Source organism: Budorcas taxicolor, chromosome 18, assembly GCF_023091745.1.
Source record: "Budorcas taxicolor isolate Tak-1 chromosome 18, Takin1.1, whole genome shotgun sequence".
In the NCBI taxonomy this organism is placed as follows: domain Eukaryota; kingdom Metazoa; phylum Chordata; class Mammalia; order Artiodactyla; family Bovidae; genus Budorcas; species Budorcas taxicolor.
In genome coordinates this window covers 39878356-39894364 of record NC_068927.1, presented here as the reverse complement: position 1 = coordinate 39894364, position 16009 = coordinate 39878356, and the positions used below count along the sequence as shown (strand labels likewise).

Here is a 16009-nt window from a genome sequence, read left to right as displayed (position 1 = left end):
AAGTGAAACAGCAAAGCATCTATTTGTCTCCAAAATCTACGTTATAGCAGCACAAAGTTTTCCTTTCAAAGTTCAGACCGCATTTTTTTTGAAGATGAGAAAGGGTGTATGTTGCGTTGTGTTGTGTGGTACAGGAATATGGATATTAACATAAACACAAGTGCCTCACACACGGTTCCTTTTTTGCTCTCTGTACGTACAAGTGCTATCTGCTTCTTTGTTGGCTGCGCTCTGGATCACTCACCGCTCAGACTGCCTAACACAAGGACAAAACTTTGAAGTGAAAAATGTGTCTTTTGGTATATGGAATTTCATTAACAGTTGCCTCTCTGCTTGCAGAAGAAGCACATAACAACCTGGGAATCTTTTGTTTTACTCTTTCTTTTATTAAACTAAGTCTTGTTTGTTTAAATCAGAAACAAATTCTCAAGTAACAAGAACCCTTTCCCTTTTTTCTGCCTCAGCAGTGAAAGGGTGTGTCTTTGGATTTTATTTAAAGCATGAAATTTCTTTTTCTGAGAGAGGAAAGAAAACAAAACAAAAACACAGAAACCAAACCCCTAACCAAAAACTTTTTTAGAAAAGAAAAGCACACAGCCCAATTACACAAACCGAAACGAATGCTTTAGTTTAAGAAAAGAATATTTGAAGCATCTACCAAACAAGGAGGGGGAAAATCGGGTGAAAAGAAGAACCAAAAGAAGGATAAATAAAAACTAAATGTACAAGGCTAACAGACATAGATAACTAGAATTATATGCCTTTAAAAAGTTTCAACTCCCCAACCAAAAATAATCTGTAAGGATCCTAATGACCCCTAGAACCCTTTGAAATTCTTTCTTTAGTTTTATAAAATAATTCTGCAGCTACCTTCTAAGAAATGAAGGCAGCTACCTTAAATGGGAGATTATAGGGTGGGAGGAGGAAAGAGAAAGTGGAATTAAGGGACAAAGGGGAGAAAAGCTTAGGCGAATCAACGGATTGCAATCTATCTGCTAGGAATGAACAAGACAACATCAAATGAGGAGCTGTCAGCTGGACCATACAAAAAGCTAAATGTACACAAAAGGTTTTTTTTTTTCCTTTTAAATCTACCATACTGCTTCAGTTCATTTCCAATGCAACAATCTACTCAACACCAAAAATGGTCATATCTATCATAAATACAGAAAGTCAGTTTTTAAAACTTATTTTTTTTTTAAGCTACAAGTCCTCAACACTCTGTGTGGGTTTTTTTTTTTTCCTCTGAAAGTGGGAGTGCTTAACTTTTCCCCTTGAAATTGGCTTCAGCAGAAAAGCTATCCTTAAAATCCCCAGAAAGCTAAAGCAGTTCACATTGTTTTTCTCAAATACTTTCTGCCCGTTTTTAAATTAACAAAACAAAAAATCTTTTCTGGAACGAAAATAAAAACAAACCAAAAAAAAAAAAAAAAAACCAAAAAATAATATATATAAAACAATGATTCTGAAAACAGAACAAAGTGTGAGCGATTGACCTGAGAATAAAAAGACATTACATTTCTTTTTTTCTTTTAGCAAGCCATTGGTATCTGAATGCTAAGATAGCAAGAAATTTTTTAAAACTGTTAACAAGGTGGACTGCTTTCCCATACAGTGCATGCCGGGCTCCTCTGTGCTATCGACGTGGGGTGTTTATTGGAAAGGGGCAAATATACAAGGGGTTTAAGCTCCAAAGACATAGGGAGGCCCTGTGGACTTGTTTCCCAGACCAATAGTACCTTCAAAAGGACACAATATAACAGGGTTAAGGGTTTTTTTTCTTTTTAATATTAAAAGAGAAAAGAAAAGACAACAATGTAAAATCACCGGCATAGATAGGTATATGGGAAAACAACCCACGCTTTTTCTTTTTTTTCTTTTTTTTTTTTTCTTTTTTGGTTAGAAGCTTTGGAATTGCAGTTAGTCTATTTTTGAAATTGGTTTGTTATTAATTTTTTATTTAAATTCATTTGTGTGTATTGTTCATCTTCAAAGCTTACAATCTGAAGGTGTCCGTTCCTACACTGGTCAGACCACTGTCCTTGGGGCAGCTGGGGTCTTTGGGACCCTCCACCGGGCTCGCCGGTCCGTCGGACTTTTGGCTGAGATCCGTGTCAGACTCCTCCGAATAGTCGTCTGTTGGCATCGAGGGCTGAACCCCTGAGGTGCTGCATGAACTTGAGGTAACCGTTGAAGATGAGGAGAGAGGAGGAAAAGAAGGGGGCTTCGCAGCCGAAGCCCGGGAGACCACTTGCGGCCAAGACTTCCTGGAGGCGTGGGGGGAAGCGGAGGACGAGGACGAGGACGAGGAGGGGGCGGCGGCCGACGGGGGAGGGGGGCTGTCGTTTGAGTGAGCGGCAGACTGCGAGGTAGATGCGGTGCTAGGATCGGGGAAGCAGGCAGAGTGAGGTAATAAACTAGGGTGCTCTTTGGCGTTTCTTGCTGCTCTCGTGATTGTTCTGTGTTTGTGCAAGGCCGACTCGAGATGCTGACTCAGAGCTTCCTCCCCACACAGCGCGCTCTCGCACGCCAGGCAGTGGTACGAGCCGCCACCGCCGCCGCCGCCGCCGCCACCGCCGCCGCCGCCCGTGGGGACGTGAAGCACCATCTCTTGCAGGTTCACCACAGACTGGCCGAAGAAGCAGAGGGACTTCAGGTGGCTCCTCGCCGCCTCCTCGTCACCGAAGCCCGCCTGGCACTTGCGGCAGACCAACTTGTACTGCACCTTTGGAACAATGAAGGGGTCGTAGAGGGAGTCCGCACTTTTGCTTTCTGCTTCTGGCTCTTCGGGGGGTTTCGGCAGGAGGGGGGACACCTCACGGGGTGCGTTTTTCTGCTCTTCTGGTTTGGGGGATTCTTTGGCAGGGTCTTTGTCTGGGGAAGCAGCCCCCGGGGGGACTGGGGTTTGGCTTGCTTTGGGCTGCTGCTGCTGCACTTTTTGCTGCTGCTGCTGTAGTTGCCGTTGCTGCTGCTGCTGGAGGGCCTCCTGCAGACTCTGCTGGTATTGCTGGTACTGCTGCAGCAGGGAGCCCGGGGACAGCCCCATCAGGGCCTGCGACAGCGCAGGGCTGTAGGGGAACAGGCCTTCCATGCCATACATCGGCTGCAGGTACCCGCTCTGCAGGGCGCCAGGGATCTGGGGGGCGTAGTAAGGAGAGAAGCCTGGTACAAAGTAAGGGAGGAACTGGCTCGTGAGCAATGCTGTGGGGTCTGAAGTCAAGGCCGCCTGCAGGGCCTGCAGCTGCGCCGGGTCCACCGCATACTCCATGGCGGGTAGTGGCGCTGAGAGCGTGGCTGCGGCCGCCGTGGGGGCCTCTCCTTTCTCCTTCTTGGGGACAGGCAGGGGTTCCCCTTTCCCTTTGTGTGCCTTCTCCTTCTCCTTGACCTTCTCACCATCTTTGTCCTTGCGTTGCGGCTGCTGCTGTGGCGGGAGCTGTGGTGCAGGTGGTGGCTGGGCTGCTGGCGGTGGCGGCTGCACCTGTGGCTGCTGGGGTTGAGGGGCTGGCTGAGGGGCCATTGCCATGGTGGCTTGTGCTGGGGTCGGGGAGCTCAGCGATGCTGAGGACGGTTTATTTGGTAATCCAGATGTGGGGAGGCCAGGGGAAGGAACTGTTGTGCTGGGCAGACCCATCAAGTTCGGTTTAGGAGACGTTAAAGCTGAAAGGAATGGAGACAGAAGTCATATGTCAGTCTGGGTGGCGAGGCTGAAGCTTGGGAGGTTTTGCTCGGGAGGTTTCATCTGTGTCACTGGCACAGGGTCTAAGAGCTCAGAGCTTGAACTTAAAGGATCCTCTCTGTTGATTTAACGTTTTCAGTAGAGCTTTCTCACCAGGCCCAGGGTTGGCCAACCTGTATTTTAATCCGGACCCCACCCTGGGTCAGCTCCCATACTGTCCCTATCAGCTAAACAACTCCTAACACCTTCCTGCCCAACGTGCCACACCCATCCCACTGGGTCATATTTTCTTTGCCATGCTCCCAGCTACCATTCGCTCTGTTGCTTAGTCGCTAAGTTGTGTCCAATTCTTTGGAACCCCATGGACTGTAGCCCACCAAGTTCCTTTGTTCATGTGATTTCCCAGGCCAGAATACTGGAGTGGGTTCCCATTTCCTTTTCCAGGGGATCTTCCCGACCCAGGGATCAAACCCGCGTCTCCTGCATTGCAGGCAGATTCTTTATGACTGAGCCACCAGGGAAGCCTTTCCATTCACTCTGCCCAAGGCAATTAGTCTGGAGGCCCTCAGACTAGCTGTTGCCAGCTGGGACCCATCTGAACCAATGGCATTTATCAAAACCCCTGTAGAAGTAATACAGTATGTACAGAATGGAGAAGAGAACAAAAGCAAGAAACCCAGTCAGGCACCAAGACCACATGAATAAACACAACAGGCTCTACACATGTGCCTCTGTGACCTCCACTGCTGCCGCTGAATGGATGTGTTAGGAGGCAGGAGGAAGGGGAAGAAATGAAAACAATCCACTCAAGGTAAACAGAGCCACTGCTTTGACTCAGCTGACCTCCTTTAACAAATCTGTTGAACATCTAGGAGTAGGACTCTGGAGTCCAGTGGAAAAATGAGCATTTTCTTTTGCCCCTATTTGGTTGACTGGAAGGTTTGGAAACCAGACACAGAAAGAGGGAAAAGCAATGTCAGAAACAGAAGAGCCCAAGTGCTGGCCCCAGCAGTTCCTGACACATCACAACCTAGGCCCCACTGCTTACGGGTGGCAGGCCACGGCACTAGGCCCACATAGGGCAGAGCTGCATTCTCAGTCCCACTCAGGCCTAACCCACCACTCCTGTAAAGCCTCCATCGAGCCTAGAGATTGCCATCCTCCCTGACCTTTCGCCATCTCCTGGTTTGACCCTTCTGTTCCAGGGTGATGGAAGGCTGCTGCTGGTTCATGTAGGCTAGCGAAGTGCTGGAGGACAGCACTGACCACATCCCAAACACTAGACAGGAGGCATCCCTCCTCTTCATCTGGACCACCTTCAGCAAGAAAGCTGGGGTGGGGGGTTCCAAATAAGGCACTGTCTTCATGAGAGTAAACATTCCCGAAGGCCAGACCCAGGTGAACACAATGTTGATTTCTGGCTCCAGTGGTATATGGTGCCCTGGGCTATCACACTGCATTAAAAACCCTCAAATTTCAGGGGTGGAGAACAAGGTTGCCTCCAGTTGCCAATCCCAGAAAAAAACATGCATTAACTTCGGGATAGCGAGAAGGATGCTTCCCTCAGCATCACATGACATCATTAACTGGCACTTCTAAAATGACAGAAAGGGACAGCTGAGATTATGTCATCTAGTTTCCTGAATGCAGTTAAGGGATCAAAATCAGAGGAGAAGATGTGTCTCACTAGAAAAACCCAGTAAAGGTTTGTTAGTTAAGGTAGCACAAACAAGGCAGGGACAGACCAGATAATGAATTCCAAACTCTGGACATGGCTCTGTCTACTTCGAGGCAACAGGCTTGCTCTAGGTTTTAGGTTGGAGCTGCAGCCAGAGCCACGGGCTCAGCAGGGCAGAGAAGAAATGCCTCCTGATTGCCCCATCCCTATGGCATCAGGCTCCCAGAGAAGAACTGATAGGACAAAAGAGATTCAATTTTAAGGAACATGTACTGAACCTCTGCTATTTACCAGGCTCTGCACTAGGTGTGTTCACTCAGTAAAGCAGCTTAATACATTCTCACAGTAACCCTGTGGCTTTGGTTTTCTCATCTGTAAGGTCAGAACCACACGAGTCGTACACTCCTGGAGTGGCTGAGGCATCTCCTGATGCGGTGTGGACTGTGGCTGACACGTCTGCCATGTGGTGCTTGGAAGCTTGGCTTTCCACAGTAGATGGGTGTGGGAAGAGCTTACCATTGGCCCTGACATACTCCTTTCTTTCCTAATTCCAGATGCAGTACTCCTGGGAGCTGTGGTTCAGTCGGTGGTGGTAACTGGGGCATGCCTGGCTGCCTTGAATGATTAAGAGCATATCTTCCTACCTGGAGTCCAGTGTAAGTGATCAGAACCTGAGGAGCACTAAGCATATACCCGTTGACTGACTGGCTCATACTGGGTGCTGTGGAAGGAGTACAGTGCATAGCACTGGGAGCCTGGAGGCCTGGGCGGGAGCTCTGGCTCCTGCCCTAGCTTGCTGAATGGTCTTGACCTCTCTGGGCCTCAGTTTTCTCATCTGTAAAACAAGGGGAACAGATCAGACATTCTAATTCTTTCTCATTACTATGAAATGTTGGGCCTTCCCAAGCCCCTCTGCCGAGGTCCCAGGCTGCGGGAGTAGTTCAGTACTCAGCCACTTCCCGTCGCCTGTTTCCTGGCGACTCTATCTAGCTGACTCTTATCATCATTCTGTGATACTGCTTGTCAACACAGGTAAGCAGCGACTTCTGTATCTGAATGCTTTCTTCTCTTAGGATAAGAAAGTGGGATTAGGAATGAGGTAGCTTCGTGTCCTGTAAAACCACTGCCAAAGTTATAAAACTTGGATTTAATTCAGCCAGAAAGCAGAGCCGCTCTGGGAAGCAGCTGAATCGCTAGAGCCCCTGGGAACTGGGACGTTTCGAAGATAAGGAGGCACACTGAAGGGCTCTGCTTTAGTGAATGTGCACTGGTCAGTACAGGCTGTGGGGGACTTACTAACTCATGCTAAGCCTCACAGGGTCCTTCCTAGAGGTGAGGGTCCAATTTAGGAAAGACAGCTGGATCCAGAGAAGACGGGTGAAGAACGAGGAGGAGGAGGAGGAACAAGAGAGGCACACAGGAAGAACTGTGGAACTCCCTATGAGGTAGAAAAATGAGTACCAAGTGTGTGACTCTGCATTAGAAAGGGAAATGGGCAGAAGGAAATGAAGAGGTGATTGAACACCCCTAAAAATAAATATTTTCGGTTTAGACGACTATAAAACACGTCATAATTCAGAACCACATTGCACAATACAAGTTCCTGGTCAGTGCATTCCAGTATAGAGGTAGTCTAATTAGAAACTAGAGGGCGGTCCAGTGGTTAAGACTCCATGCTTCCACTGCAGGGTGTGTGGGTTCAATCCCTAGACAGGGAACTAAGATCCCACATGCCACATGGTACAGCCAAAACCCCAGACTAACACACCACTGTGTTTCTGAATCAAAGGGAACCCCAGGAGTAAGGCTCCAGCTTGTGAGAGCTACTTCCTGGTAGCATCTCTCCTGCCAGAACAGGTCTCTGAAACAGGAGGCGGGACCTCAGGGGACAGCAAAAAGTTTATTTAAATTCTTTTGAACCTGTTTCCAGAGGGCACAACCCAGAATTAGCTAGGATGTTCAAATGTTTTATAATTTCAATAGATTTCTAGATGGGATCTGCATTTCCACAAAGACTGAATGGAAGGTCCATAATGGAAACTGCTGTCTCAAAAACACCCCAGGATCTAGTACACCAGAACCCTCCAGTTCATGCCCACAGCATACACCCTGGTCTGTGCTGAACACCAGGCAGAACTATGGTTTCAGGAGATCGTTCCAACTCCAGGGTCCCCATTCTTGGACTGGGAAGTGGAGGGTCATGTACATCACAGCTCTCGGGAGACTCAATGGAAGGGACCTGAAATTCTGTTGCAGTTAGAGAACTAGGAATGTGGAGCCTCCCACCTGCCCAGCACTCAGGTTTTGTGTGGTGGCTCTTTACTACTGGGAGAATCACTGAGAGCAGAACCCACCTGTGTTGGATGGAGTGAAGCCTGGCAGGGAAGGGCTGTTGAGGCCGGGGAGCAACACAGGCGGAATGCCCTGGAGCGCCGGGTATGCCGTAGGAAGGTTGAGAGCCTGCAGAGGGGCGTTGTCGAACATCCCTTGCTGCTGAGCTGCCAGTCCAAGGACCTCATTGGCCTTTTTAATCCGGTCCAGCTCTTGTTGAGCCATCAGCTGACGTACAGTGGCTGGGTCAAAGTACTCTTTCTCCTTGTCCAGCTGGCTTCCAATGGTGTCTTTAACTTTGGAGATATGCTGTTGGGAAAAGATATGGTCACGTACAGACAGCCGAGCGCTGTACTTGATGCCACACAAAGTGCACTCTGTTTTGGGTCCCTCGTAACTCGTTTGGTTTATACCAAAATGCTTGGCCATGCTTAACTTGGACTTCTTTTCTTTTGCCCGGGCATTCTGGAACCAGACCTGAACAACTCTCTTTGGCAGTCCAATGTCATTGCCCAGGACTTCACACTCCAGCATGGTGGGTGTCCGGTAGTCATTGAAGCATGACTTGAGGACCTTCAGCTGCAGATTGGTCATTTGAGTGCGAAAACGTTTCTGCCCGGGCCGATCCCCACTGTCTCCAGATTTGCCTGCAGACCCACTCACACCAGGGCTTGGAGAGCAGGGGTCTGCAAGGCTTGAGGTTTCACTGTAGTCCACGGTACCTTCATTGTCATATTCCTTGCTGTAAAAGCTGGGAGCTGGGCTGACCAGGCCAGATGACAACCGATCTTCATACTCAGACATTGCCATCATGGCCGCTTTGGTCAGCCCTTCACTGGGCGCAGAAGAGGATTTGGTTTCAGTTGCTATTCCCGTCGCACTATCGTTATCCGCATTGCCCTCGTCTCCAGTAGTGGTATCTGTGATCGCTGTATTGACTGAGGAACAGTCATCGTTGTCCAGCTTAGTCTGGTCAAAGTTTAGATTAACTGAGGACATGGAGGGGCTTTCAAAATCTTCTATGCCTTCCACCTTGATGGAAGAAGGGCTCAGAAGAGTCCTGGGAGACAACTCCATGGTTTTGCTCACAGGTGAGAGGGGAACACCTTGGCCATCACTACTACTTGGGGGTAGGTGGGAAAAGCTAGTTCCATCAAAAATATCTCCCTTCATTTGCAGTCCCCCATCACAGTCTAAGAGCATTGCAGACAGAGTTAGGTTGTAGCCAGCTCTCTTGGCTTCATGCCAATGACGGGACCGGATATGAGCCTCCAAGGCCGTCTTGGCTTTGAAGAGTGCTCTGCAGAAAGGGCACCTCCTGTGGGCCTGCGCTGGGCCCACCGCCCGGAACTGTCCTTTCCTTTCCCGGGCCCGGGTGTTCTGAAACCAGACTTGGACTACACGCTTCTTCAAGCCCACCTCATGTGCGATGTGATCCAACATCTTTCGAGTTGGATTGGAGTCCAAGAGATACTTTTGGTAGAGAATTTCTAGCTGTTCTGGCGTGATAGTTGTCCTCAGACGCTTGTCTCTCTGAGGTTCTTCTCCCCCTGTCCCACTGTCATTTTCTCCAGGGCTTGCACTGGCCTTTTCCTCCAGCTTCCTCTTCAGAGTGTTCATCGTGGAGGTGGGAGTTGAAGGGGAAGTGGCTGAGCTTGCAGGAATCTGAGGTATGGCCCCAGAGAGCAGCTGGCTTGCCAGCAGTGGGTTACTAGGGTCAAACAGCATGAAAGGCATATCCAGTGACCTGTCCAAGAACTGGGGGTGGATGAACTGGTTCTGTGCACTCAGGAAATGAAGCTGCTGATGCTCCTGCCAGTGCTCAAATGATGGGAAGGCCAGCTTGCACTGGTCACACTGGTAGGGGATTAACTGAGGAGGTAGGTTGGCCAGCGGCTGAGGAGTTGACGTATGGAGGGGCTTAAGGGGCAGGTGGGAGAGCTGGGAGGGGCTGGGGCTCGACTGGGGCAAGGGGCACTGAGGGGGGGGTGCCTGTGGAGGAGGCTGCGTAGGTACCGGCATGGGGGACGTCAGCTGTGGGAGCTTCTGCTGGGCAGTGCTCATCTTCTGTTCGGGCTGGTCTTGCTGCTGCAGCTCTGCCTTTGGTTGTCCTTGCTTCTCTTGGGTTTGGTTCGGCTGTGCACTGGGAGGTTCAGCCTGCTTTGGTTTTTCATCACTCACCTCTGGTTTTGCACTGAAGGTGGCCAGCTCATCAGCCTCTGATGGAAGCTGCAAGAAAGCAGAGGATGCTGTATTGGCCGCGGGTGCTGGGGTGCTGTAAGCCTGGGAGGGCATCGGGGTGCTGCAAGAGGAACTGGTGGGTGTCAGGATTTCCATGGCATCCATGGAGTCCTCATTCTGGCTGTCATCCTGCCCTTCCTCATCCTCATCCTTGTAACACAGCTTCTTCTGGTGCTTGATGAGATCGAAGATGCGCTGGAACACCAGGCTGCACTTCTTGCACTGGTAGTTCAAGTTGCTCGTTCGAATATACCTATCGTTTGTAAGCTCACGCCGCTCTCCATCTTTGCCCTCTCCCTGATTCTCATAATTTTTCCTGGCCTTCTGTCGGGCGTTTTGAAACCAGACCACTATGACTCGGGTTGGAAGGTTCAGTAAATTAGAGAGTTGCTCAAATTCATCGTCCTTTGGGTAAGCATTGGCATCAAAGAAGTCCTGCAGGACCCTCAGCTGATAGTCGGTAAACCTTGTTCTCGAAGACCTCTTGCTCCCCCAGTACTCCTGCTTCTGAGGTTCTGGTGAAGGGGGCCGCGAGTCGATCTTGAGCTCCTCCAGGCTGGTGATGGGAGGATTGCTGAAGTTGTAAGGGGAGTCCTTGTTCCGCTGCCGCTCTTTGAAGAGCGTGTTTCTGAACCAGTGCTTGATCACTTTCTGGGGCAACCCGGACTTGTCTGCCATCTCTTTGATCTGCTCTTCACTGGGGGAGTTGTTAATGTCAAAATACTGCCGCAGGACTCGGAGCTGGTCATCTGTGATCCTGGTGCGAGGGCGCTTATTCTGCTGCTGGAGCAGACTTGGATTGAGCTGATGCTGGTACAGCTGGGCCAGGTCCGCGGGCAGAGGCTCCACGGGTCCAAGCTGAGGGGGCAGTTGAGCCGGCAGTGTCTGCAGTGGCATCGTCTGCATCATGAGTGGCGAGAAGATGGGCAGCTCCATGGGCATGGAGAGCTGGGTGAGTGGCACGGACGGCTGGGCCGGGGCAATTGTGGGTGAAGTGATGGGTGGGGCCGATGTGGGGATGGCTGGGGTGGATGCTGGCTGGGGTGGTGCTGCCGGCAGCGGGGGTGGAGGCGGGGGTGGAGGCGGGGGTGGCGGCTCGGGGGTCTGAGGCCTCAGGGGGTACAGCTTGTCGTAGTGCTCACGGTACTGTTTGGCAAATTTCTCTAGCTGTTTAAATGGAAAGTAATTTTGATGAACGTGCTCTTGATGACTCTTTAAAATCAAGATGTTAGAAAACAGCTTGCCACAGGAGTCACACTCGAGCTTCTCTGGGTTCTCGCCCTGCTCCGTCTTCCCATTCTTCTTCTGCACCTTCTGCTTGTTCTCATTGTACTGGATGACCAGCTCAAAGCCAAAGTTCTCCAGCAAGGCCTTGGTAGCATTCCCTCTGGCATCCGAGGCAATGCGTGGAGGGAGCATGGACGGCTCAGAACTAACCCCCGGGGCCAGTTCTTTCTTCTCTTTGGCCTTCAAGGCATCGGGCAGTGATTCCTTTGGTCCCGAGTTGATCTCTCCCCCCTCGGCACCATCCCTCTCTCTCTGGCTTTCTTTCTCCTTCTCTTTGATGACCAGTTTGTTTTTCTTTTCAGTGTGCTGGCCGGGCTGTAGGAGGGCAGGGTGACTCTGGGGCAGAGGGAGCTGGCTCTGCTGCTGCTGCTGCTGCTGCTGCTGCAGCATCTGCTGGTGGCCCTGCTGCGGGATCTGAACCTGGGCCTTCAGGTCTTCCAGCAGGCCTGGGCCCGTCCCAGTCAGCGTTAGAGCCCCACTGGTCACCGGCAAGCTCACCTCCGGGTTGAGCTGGAATTCAGCACTGGGGATGTAGAAGGGGAAGAGGAGATGCTGCTGTTGCTGCAGCTGGAGCAGGGTCTCGGTGGTCATGGGGAAGTGAGGCAGAAGGGTGGGGTTGAACAGCTGGGACTGGATCAGAGCCGCCTGCTGCTGCAGCTCCTGCTGCAGGTGAGCTTGAACTTGGGCCTGGGCCTGGGCCAGTGTCTGTGCTTGTTGTTGTTGTTGCTGCTGCTGCCTGGATGCAATCATGTCTGCCAGCTTCTTCCGGTTGGCTTCCTTGGGCTCTGCAGGGGATGCAATGTTGGCACTGATGGGGTTCCCCAGGGGTGGCATTCCTACACTTTCAGCGGGCACTTGACTCAATAAGCTGGAGCTCGCAGCGATGCCAGCACTGCTTGGGTTGGTGGTGGTAAAGGTGTTACTGCCACTGGTGCTCACGGGACTCGGGGTAGAGGAGCTCAAGGGCGCTGTGCTGCTGCCCCCAGTGCCGTTGCTGCTGCCGCTCGCCGCCTCCAGCTTGGCTGCCCGGGCCTTGGTCTGATGCAGCACAGAGCGCATATGGATCTCCAGGGTGGAACTCTGGCTGTAGGCCACGTTGCAAGTGTTGCACTTAAAAGGTTTGTTGTCAGGGCTGCTGGTGGGTTCTGGCTGACCGGTGGCCGATTCTTGAAGGGCTCTCTTTAACTTGTGTAGGTGGGAGACAGAATTGTAGTGCACGAGCAGGATGTTCTTTTGAGTGAAAGATTCCTTGCAGACGGTACACTTGTAAGGGCGAGAAGGGTCCAGGAATTTTTCCATGGTGAAGTTGGGGCCTTTGCGGAAAGGTAGAGCTCTCTTTGGCTCTGAGCCCGAGTCCTCTTGTACTGACCCAGAGTCGCTGCCCGTCGGGCTCTGTTTATCCTCCAAGTCACTCTCTTCCTCCTTGTCTTCCTCCACGATTATGGTGTGGTCCTCAGCCAGGGTGGGGTCCCCCATTGCCAGGAGGTCCCCATTGGCCAGAAGGCCACCATAAAGCTGCTGGATGTCGGCCTCACTCAACTCCAGGTGGCTTGTCTCGAGGTGTTTTTTCAGAGCCTGGAAAGTTCGGAAGCTGCGCTGGCAAAGACAGCACATGGTGGCAGCTCTGATCACATGGTACTGAGAGTGGAGCTGCAGCTTCTCCACTGTCTTGAAAGCCAGGCTGCACTGGTTGCAGCGGTACTTGTATACATGGCGATCCGACACTGGCAGCTGAGGCCTCTTGGCGTGAACCTCGTTGAAGTGTGTCTGGAGGGTGGCAGAAGTTTTGAAAACCTGGTTGCATCCCTTCTTCCAGCACAGGAAGCCTGAGTCTTCTCTCACAGAGCCCGAGTCCACAGGAGAAGGTTTCAAATCTCCACTGTGTTCTGTGCTCGCAGAGGGTAAGATGTTCTTTCCCAGATCCTCTGAGGTTTCTGTAAAGAAAATAGAAATCAAGCCCAGTGATAAAGAGGGCTTCGAGCTGCCTACCTAGCAGGGCCTCATGAACACAGAATCTGATGATGAGGGAAATACCCAACCTGCAGACACACAGGAAGAAGAGAGGAAGAAAAGGAAATACAGAAAGTCTCAACTCTTAGTAGGCCTATACCATCACACAGATCTGTCTTTTAAACAATATTCATTTCAGTTTCTCAAGAAATTAAAGGATACCCTTTTTACATGGATCTAAACTGTAGAATATGTGATTTTAGTGCCCTGCTAAGATGTGGGGCATTTGTAAGGACTGCTGTCCATTGTAACAAATTTTGGGTATATTTCTTAGGCATTAAATTTCCTGTTACAGTGTGACTTCTGACTGTCCTCTCTATTCAATAAGCAATGAATGTTCAAGTGGCCAATTATGAAAATAATACATTAAAATTTTTTTCTACAATGAGATCATCATATCCATAAATATTCTGACCTTTTTTCAGGTCAGTGGTACACTGCCTAGTATGGAGACATCATAAGGGAGGAGGTGGGGCAGTCGTGTGGGGCAGAGCTCTTCCCAACTTAAATCTTAGCTGCCGACAGGATGTCAGTGATGGAGGAGAGACTCATAAACCGAGGTCCCACCCAGCGAGGACTCACCACAGGGCACCACCAGCATCTATATCTACAACAGCGTCCCTTCCAAATGCTCCTTTCTGCTGCCTCCTATGAGACAGTCCTAGAAGTCTCAGAGAAGAGTTCTGTGCAGATACAGTGCCTAGAAAGATACCTAATCCAGTGCCCTGAGATCACCCATGTGCTCCACAAGTCCCTCATGTTTAAGTCCTCAGAGAGGGAATGTGTAATGGCTTAGGATGGATGGTAAGTTATGAGTGTACTGACTGAGTCTCTGGCCATTAACTTCCTCACTGTACAGTCTAAGGGGACCTGTGTCCACCAGAACCTCACTGGTTCTCACCTGAGCTGTTCTTACTTCAAACCACATGAAGAGCAACAGATACCCACTCAGAGCCCGAGTACCCAGTGCTGACAGCAGCGCCCCTCGTCCCCTGAAAAGTTCCATTCAGCTTAGGAGTACAGTAAGGGATCTCCGGCACTCTTGCCCTATGGACATTCTGTTTCTCTCCTCAAGGTCAAGAGTCATGACACTAACCAGGTTGCTTTCCTGCCTCCTCCACACTGGAGCTCCCGTCTCGATCTGGAACAGCCGCTGGGAGGAACATGCTGCTGGGCATCACCATCTCAGGGGTGGTCACCTAAAGAGAAAGCGGCAGAGACACGAGGCAAGTCAAAAGGAGAGGAAAGAGACCCAAATAGGAAAAGGTGTAGAAATTATTTAATAAGCAATATTAGCCTTCACCAGTGTTAAGGCTGGAGGTGTCACTTTCCATAGCTCACTGAAGATTCATGTTTATTAGACAAAGCTCACATCAGTCAAAAGTGTTTCTACGGTTGCATTCTGGACATAATTAGCAGCGCACACTTGAAGAATAATCTTATTATTAATATTTTTCCTTTATGCAGAATTTTGACTTTGATCACTGACAATGTTTTGTCATGGGCTGTGAAACTTCTTGTGCAACCAATTAGGTAGATAAGTTGAAAGGCCCACCTTAAGCTGCTGAAAACATAATAAGGGCCCTAATTAAATCATACCTAGTAAAGTACACTGTAATCTTGAAGCAGGGAGCATTGTAGTACTATTTTCAAAATGTATTCAGGCAAGAAGAGGAGGGGAATGAGCGAGAGAAAGGGTAAGAAGAGAGGAGAACAAAGGGAAGGCTAAGGACATGCAGACACACTGGCAGATTTTCTAGGAAACAACATTTTGTAACCCTTTATAAACTGAGATCAAGTGCAAATGAGCATTTCTTAAGACTCACTTCAGTCAGGATTTCTCCCAGGGTCTCTGCCTGAGGTACACAGCATCAGAGGGAACTTCCACCTGTGTGGTAGCCTGGAGGGTGTCCTGCATCCTACAACAGGGCAGCCCCATCTTGGCCACGGCTATTGCTGCCCAATATAGCAACCTGGGTCAGAAGAGCTACAATTTAAGGTCAGATTTTAGGGATTTATTTCTCCAGGCTGTCCTGCCATCTGGCCAGAAACTTGTCCAAACACATTACCATTTGCCTTCCATTAATGTGATAAGAAGCCCTCAGTATGCAACATAAGGCTAAAAGCCTCTTCGTTTAAAAAGCAGTGCCCCTTGGCCTGCTACAGGACAGCAAGGTAGTTGAGGATATTCCCAGATGAATCAGAAATCGTCCCGTTTGAATGCAGCCTGAGACATGAACTGACCCTGAACTAACAGGAACAGAAACATACAGTCACCACTAGTCTTTCTACATGGTGCCCAGCCCACCTGGAGACACTGTTTCCTCATCAAACATGACCACTGAAATAGTATCTTCTCTTGCTGTTGCAAAGACCGGAACATCTAGATGACTGTGCAAAATTAAATATTTAAAATAAATCTTACTCTTAATTTTTAATGGCTTGAGGGTTCTGGCCTTGTTCAAAATCGCTGCTGATGCATTCACTAGAGTCATCAGTGGTAGATTCCACCTCAAGGAGAAACTCGGACAGCTGTCACCATAAATACCAAAAAGGTAACTCCCCCTTACATTTCAGGGTGTTAGGATAACCTCAGCAACCCAGATGCCCAAAGGTGCAGAAGTTAAGCAACAGGCACTGTGGAGAAGGACCCTGAGGGGCCCTGTGTTTATGAACAGCAGGTGCATGGTAGGTGCACATGAGTGACACAGAACCCCTCTTGCACAGACATTGCATCCTCACACAAAGCTTGCCGGCAGCTGGTTAAGGCTAGCTGTTGATGAATC

The 16009-nt window shown here is 49.9% G+C and overlaps 1 protein-coding gene across 1 annotated transcript in view; it reads right to left on the bottom strand.

Annotated features, from left to right (window-relative positions):
- Nucleotides 1–1987: 1987 nt before the first annotated feature.
- Nucleotides 1988–16009, bottom strand: part of ZFHX3 (zinc finger homeobox 3) — a 237660-nt gene continuing 223638 nt past the window's right edge. The window contains exons 8-10 of the mRNA XM_052655677.1: nucleotides 14320–14422; nucleotides 7709–13147; nucleotides 1988–3657 (exon numbers count right to left, since the gene is read on the bottom strand). Of these exons, the coding sequence (XP_052511637.1) occupies nucleotides 1997–3657; nucleotides 7709–13147; nucleotides 14320–14422 (7203 nt within the window). The 3' untranslated portion in view covers nucleotides 1988–1996. The remainder of the gene's footprint in view (nucleotides 3658–7708; nucleotides 13148–14319; nucleotides 14423–16009) is intronic.